This window comes from Drosophila mauritiana, chromosome X, assembly GCF_004382145.1.
Source record: "Drosophila mauritiana strain mau12 chromosome X, ASM438214v1, whole genome shotgun sequence".
NCBI classification, from domain to species: Eukaryota; Metazoa; Arthropoda; class Insecta; order Diptera; family Drosophilidae; genus Drosophila; species Drosophila mauritiana.
This window is the reverse complement of record NC_046672.1, coordinates 7,264,861-7,271,794: the sequence shown is the minus strand read 5'-3', so window position 1 is coordinate 7,271,794 and position 6,934 is coordinate 7,264,861. Positions and strand designations below refer to the sequence as shown.

General features: G+C 39.3%; 1 protein-coding gene and 1 long non-coding RNA gene across 2 annotated transcripts; one reads left to right on the top strand and one right to left on the bottom strand.

Moving 5' to 3' along the window:
* On the bottom strand, positions 1–764 carry LOC117147834. Its single transcript, XR_004459876.1, has 3 exons — positions 450–764; positions 218–378; positions 1–155 (listed from the first exon to the last, which is right to left on the bottom strand). It is a non-coding gene; the product is annotated as an uncharacterized LOC117147834 (long non-coding RNA).
* A 1,318-nt stretch (positions 765–2,082) lies between these two features.
* On the top strand, positions 2,083–6,482 carry LOC117147503. The gene is made up of 3 exons (XM_033314407.1): positions 2,083–2,252; positions 5,586–5,761; positions 5,826–6,482. Exons 1-3 carry the CDS (start codon positions 2,195–2,197, stop codon positions 6,219–6,221), a joined length of 630 nt encoding a protein of 209 aa, XP_033170298.1. The 5' UTR covers positions 2,083–2,194; the 3' UTR covers positions 6,222–6,482.
* The last annotated feature ends 452 nt before the right edge of the window (positions 6,483–6,934 follow it).

Below are 6,934 nucleotides of genomic sequence, written 5' to 3'. Positions count from 1 at the left end.
TGGAGGTGTGCTTCTTCGCAAAGTGTATTTTTGTTTCTTTACAAATAGGATACGAAAAGAAAAGACGTTGTCCAATGGAATAGAATGGCCTGGTAGGTGGTCGAGGTTGTTGAGCTCCGATTTACATGCCGATTATGACAGGTGTCATGTTTCTCCTGAAATAATATAGCAAAAGTCTTATGAGATGAGCAACGCGAGCTATTTATTGACAACTTACCATATTACTTGATCAATGGAGAGCTTATATCATTGCTCGGCCAAAGTACTTTGCTTTTCCATGAATTTTGATCTTAGTCTCCAAAAATGTTAACTGCGAATTTATGTTTCATGTCTTCTTATGTGATGAGTCATCAAACCATCAATTCTTAGTTACGTTAGCTGTTTGCAAGATAAAATACACATGTGGTTAAATATATACACAGAATAACACAGCTTAGATAGGTACTTACTTACTCCAGCTCTTACATGTGTGAAAAGTGTCAAAAGTGTGTGTTAAAAGTGTGTATTAAAAGTGTAGATTCTATATAGTCAGGCGTCTTAAGGTTACGTTTTTTGCTAGTTGTAGCAGCATAAAGCGATTTCGTCTTCTTCACGTGTTCTTAATATTAAATATTAAATGTGTAAAATTAGTTTCTTATATTCTTTCTCTCAATACTTTTTGCTTAAACCTTATTTAAAACTAAGTACAAATACTGTATTCAAAAAAGCCAAAAAATTATCCGAAATATTTGAATGTTTGTCTTGTTGAATTTTGTTGTTATCCCTACGAGATCTTATTGTTCACTGAATTTTGTATTGTGCGACGAGCTAAGGTGGAAAGTTAAAAGTGACAGTAAAAAGCATGGATAGTTTGATCAGGTATTTTATTTTTATGAATGCCTACTTGATTTCATATATATATATCATATATACGCATATATATATATATATGCATGTCCCTTAAACCAACCATGAGGCATTATACGTATAATATATCAAAAAGGTAATGCCACCTTATCTTATATATAAAAAAATCTTTTGAATATGGTTTATTCGAAATTGTATAAGAAAATTACTATTGCCATGTCTTTCAGATTTTGGAAATGTGTTTGTTTCAGTGCCTCTTTCCCCAATTTTGTTTTGTCGATGGGCGTGGCGAGACACACATGTATAGGTCACGACCCAAAATGTGGAAAGGGAATTAGATGCCAAATGCCAAGAAAAAGGAAAGAAGAGAAAGTCGCTTCTTGGCTAATGAAAAAGAAATAAAAGTGTCGAGTGCATTATTGCCTTCACACACACACACACGCACAGACAGACACAAAACATACAGAAGCTCACGCACACATATGCCTTCACCCACGCAAACACCAAAAGAAGCACATATCATTTTCCTTCGTAATTGTTGAAACAATTTTAGTACTAGTCTGCGTGCTACGTGTCTGTGTCCTTTTTGCCACTACATTCACATTTCCCATCCCCATTTCCACCCCCCTTTTTTTTCGTCACTCCTCCCCCCTAATTTCGACCGCCGGCTATTATTTTGCACTTACTATAACATGCACATAAATATTTTTCCTTCGGCCTTCCATTTTTCGGGTGTGTGTGCGTGTGTGTGCGGCTATTTTATTGATACTAACACAAAAACTCACGAATCCTCATAAAAGGACATGGACTTGGACTTTCCCTTTGCCCCGGCTTGTTTTTATTGTCGCCTTGGCGAATCTCTGTCAAAAAGCAATAATCATCAATTCTGATTCTCCTTTTTTTCTTTCGCTTTTCGGCAAGGACATTGTCGTCTTTTGGTGGTACGATTTGATACCAAATTGATTATTATTTATGTCGAATTGGGACCAATTGCCTCTGCCCCTTTTGGTTGGCTAATTTGGCGAAGTGCTGGATCTACATATGTAGTTCTGGCATTTGGAATACATAAACGAATAATATAAATGAATATTTGGAATTTTTGAATTATGTTTCCTTGTTTGCTAAAACACTCAGTTTGCTGCTTACAATTTTTGTGTGAATTAAGTTGGCCTGGAATTTTAACTTCTCCAAAAATATGGGGAAAATGTTGGCTTATAGGTCAGTCGTAGAATTGTAGGTAAGAGAGAAGGACGGGTACTCTGAAAACCATAAAATATATATTAGTTTTGTGGAAAGTAAAAAAGTTTTATAATTTTCCAAAGTGAAAAAAGAACACAAAACAAACAAAATGGAAAGTGTTATACGTGATTACTTACATTTCTCAAATTCCACGGAAGGCGACTTCGGTAAGTTCTTACACTAGTTTCAGTACACGTAATCCAGCTTTTATTCGGGTTCGCTTCTTATACGTGGATCTAAATTACTTTATTTTTTATTTATCGTCGGCGCTCCTTAATCAGCAACTATTAATGCTGCACTTTGCTTATTTACGAGCTCCAAATTACTACCATTGAGTGTCGTCCGCATTATCTGCTTCTGCGTGGGCAACTACTGTTCCTCATCCGCGTTTTTTTTTCCTATCTTCGCCTGGCTTCTCAATCCTCGTTCTTACTTTTTGGTTATTTATTGGTATACCAATGGGTACCCAATGAGTCATTAGCGTAAAACGAACTGGTTTTGGCAAACAAAAATGTACGCGTAAAATTCGTGTTTCTAATTCATTTGACATATTTAAAAGCCTACTTTGGTAAAAAGAAAATCAAATGACATTGCTCTAAATTATTAATTATTCGGCGCAGTGCATTCATCAGCCGTCTTGGCTTATTTTGCCCACAGTTTGTCACACTTAATTAAAGAAAATTTTAAGCACTTTATATGTCAATTTGTGCCCACTTTTCGCAGTGGCCAATACGATGACAGTTGCCAGTTTAGAACCCCCCCTCCCCCCTCTCATTCAACACATTTCCCCCCGGCACATTACCGACCATTTTCAATTGCGTCAAAAAGAAGGAAAAATAAAAGTACGAAAAAAGAAGAAACGGTTTAATTAAGTTGAAACCCTTTCGTGCGTGCCAGGGCCAGTTGGCAGTGCCATCCGCGAATCCACGGCCGTACCGTACCGGACTCACTTTCCAGACCCCCGAGATATTTCGATCCAAGTGGCTCAAGTGGCCAAGTCACCAGTCACCAAGAACCGTCGTCGTCGACGAGTCTCTCGTTTCAACTTGGGGCGTGTTAATTTCCAAGGTGTTTGCTATTCCAAGCTGTTTCCGTTCTAATATAAAAAATCAGCGTAATTAAAAATCAAATGATTTTTTCTTGGTCCTCAACTCAAAAGTCTGCCCCCCACCCACCTTCTTTGTCCGACGACAGCGAAATATCTTCATTAATTTTGCTCTTTTGCTGCGGGACAGCGGCAAATCCTTCGCCTCTATCCTTTCCAATTCATTCAATGCTGCACAATTTTTAGCTCATTAATTGGTGTGGGCAACCCTTTTTTTTTGTTCTGCCCTTTTGGTTTCACCCTCTCGTTGTGAAAAATCTGGACGAAAATGTCCTGAAAACGGAGCCAAGTGATTTATTTGTTTAATCCCTTTCATTTTCGACCGATTTCTTTTTATTTATTTTCCTGCCCAGCCACTTGAAATGTTGCTGATTAGAGAAAGAAACAGAAGTTACAAGTAGGATTTCGATTCGTTTCTTGGCGTTTATTAAAAGTTGGGCATAATATAGATTTTATATAGGGAAAAGCGTTACACTTGCAACGTAATAACCTGTTAATTAATATGCCCAGTTAAATGCGTTTTTAAATTACCCCCATACTCGTCCACGAACAACTCCTAATTGATTCGTTATCGATTCGCTTTGACCCTCTCCGCGGCCCATCAATATGGCTAAAAGTGAAAAGAAGCTGTAGGGAAGAGCCAAAGCGAGAGAGGAGGATCGACAGACATTGAGCGACCAATGCGACTGGCAACTTGTTTAGCTGATTTTAATCCGCATTCGATACGGTAACAATTTTTACTTCATCACTCTCCCGGCAGCCGAATGGCCATCTCTTCATCGGTCGCATCTCTGAATCTCGTGGCTTCCACACCAATCAAGGCTCCTCGAGGGGCGGGAGACGAGACGAGCTTTTGACATTCGCATAACTTCCGATTTAATCCCAGCGCGTGAACGTCGTCGTCGTCGTCGATCCTCATGTTCCAATCGGTTGAGTGGTTGCTGCTTTAGTGTTGCACCGAAAGAAATTAATATAGTAATTTGCCCACTTTTGGCAGCTTTTTAGCTGTGTGATTGCTTGCTATTCCTCAATTCTGACCGGAATATGCATACATATATGGCTTATGGCAATAAGTTTTTTCCAGTGCACTACTCGTACTACTTCGTGGCTCGCATTGCCTTTTTGCTCCATCAGCTGAGTTATGTGCTTCTGTGCGTTGTCGTATTTTGTAAGCTCTTACGCGCCGGCTACCAAGAGCCCCTCAAAGCCAAACTAAAGCGAACCAATCCAATCCGATCCCATAGGAGTATTATCCCCCTTCCGCTTCATTCCGTTCCGATCTCTGATACGAAACGATCCTCGATTCCCGCGAGCAGCAGTGTCGTTGAAGCGATAAAAGATCAATTTAGTTGCGCCACGGTCGCCGCTGATTTAAATCCGATCATTGCGCGACGATTTGATGCGAACTGAAACATGCACAAGGAATTTGCAATTATCGAACTTCAAAGGCCCTCTTCCCATATCACCTTTTTTTTTTTTATTTTGTCTGTTGTACCACCATTCGTCGTTTTACTCGTTTTTGTGCTGATCATCTTACAAATTTGATCGCTGCTTGGGAAGAATTGCTGGACGGTATAAGCGATCTTTTAATTGGTAAATCAATGAAGTTTCCGGCGATACTCATTACGTGGGGTTCCCTGTGGCAAACGATTTACTAAGTTTGGAAGTGATCCTGGTTTGGGTTAAGCTCGCAGCTTGAAAAATCAAATAGCAAAGAACTACAAATTACATGCCAAAATGCACTTCAATACAAAGCACTTGGGTAAACACCAGCAGACAGTGTGGGCGGGGAAACGTGTGACGGTGGCGGCGGTGGAGGCACACCTGTGGGCCACTGTGAATTTTCCTATTTTCCCTGCTTTCCCGCCACACTGACGATGTAAACCTTAAGGTATTTTGCGATAATTGCACTTTGCTGTTGTTGCTCCTGCTGCCGCTCCTTATCGTCCTTGCAAGGGTACTCCACCTCTCACATCCACCTCCCACTTTTCTTATGTCTGTGCGCAAGATAAACAAAAGACAACTGTTCCATGTGTTTGTGTATGAGTTGTCTGGCACACGTCTTCGCCTCCCGCCCACAACACCCAGTTTCCGTATTCCACTACTTTTCAGCTATTAATAATGTGAAACTTCGAGCCTGGGGTTTCCATATCAACTTGTTTGCCGTAGCCGGTGACGACTGTACTTACTACTTAATTAATTCAAATCTTGCTAATTGCATTTTATTTGCCTTCGCTGCGCAGATTTCAAGTTTTTAATTGCAAATCTCTTTTTCCATTCAAAGCATTCACGCCCACTAAAACACCACCCATTTAAACACACTAACTTTCCACTTGAGATCGTATATTATTATTATTACCCGTGCTTTACCATACAAATGATTAATGTATTCCAGAGGGCTTTAACGGCTTTATAGGAAGTATTGCTCTGAAGCTATGCATGGGGATTGACTATATGATGAATACGCAGGAGACACATTATGATCAGATGCTAGTGTTTGGATTGACCTCATGTGCCATTGGTCTTTTAGGTATCTTTATATTTTTCATGATGAGTGTGCAAAAGTACAATGTAAGTTGGATTTATTTTTTTTATTTGTATCTGTATATCCTATTTGTTTAATTGAAAATACTAGACTTTATTTTGCAAAACTGCTTGTAACAAAGATCGAAAACCTGTATGGGTAGATGAAAAGGAGGAGGTCAAGCCACCACAAGTTGAGGAAGAGGTCAAGGCACCAAAGGTTATGGAGAATGTCAAGCAATCACAAATTGAGAAGTATTTTCTGAATGCTACTGATACTGCACATAGCCTATTTCCCTATCACAATGGAATGAAAGCTACAAAGCAAAATCCCAGAATGCAAAACCGTAGTGTTCAAGTAGTAAGGTCGCTACTATCTATGAGAAAAAGGATAAATAAATATAAATACTTAAAGGACTCGGAAGCACCTCAAGACACAGAGATGAATAAGAATGTATACCCTCCCTTGAATCAAACAAATACTTCTCCAGATCACAACGAAGTCTAAATATTTGTTTTAATATATATTTTTAATAAGTCAAATACTTTTATAAGGAAATGCACATCAAGAGTCGATCAATGTGATGTCCATAGTATATCCATCGACTCCACACTATGAAAATCCGTCGTCATGAAAAAATGTAGGGCCCATTTTTGAGATGTATCAGTAGATTTGGGGTATTCCTTAATAGCAAGAAGTCTATCCAAAATTGTTGATGTAATTTTTTTTCCTTTCGAATTTTATGAATATAACACTGTTACAATGAAATTGTCTGCTTTTGTAGTTTTTTTCTTTTTCTTTTGGATGGTGTTTGAAGAAAACCCCTTTAATGGTATTATTGTATTAGCATGTTTAAAATGGAGCCTAAAACCGAATGTGATTCAAAAAGCAAAGCCAAGGACACGTTCCTGCCATCATGTTCAATGGCCGCTCAATAGACTCTACTCGTTTCCGCTGTTGTAATTTGCTGGCCGTGCCAGCTGTCGCTGCGGTTGGCCGCCTAATGGTCGTCAAAGGGGACGAATTACGGGGCCGAAGGACCCCCATTTCAGCCAGCACCCCCCTTAACCACATTCATATGGTGCAGACACCCCGCCATATAGAGAGATACATCCCCATGGCCAGGACGCCTTTGGATTTCATTAAAGGCAAATTTATGCCTTTACTTGAATGTCAAATATTGCAAATGTCAAACGATGAGACGGCGAGTGAAAGAGTGT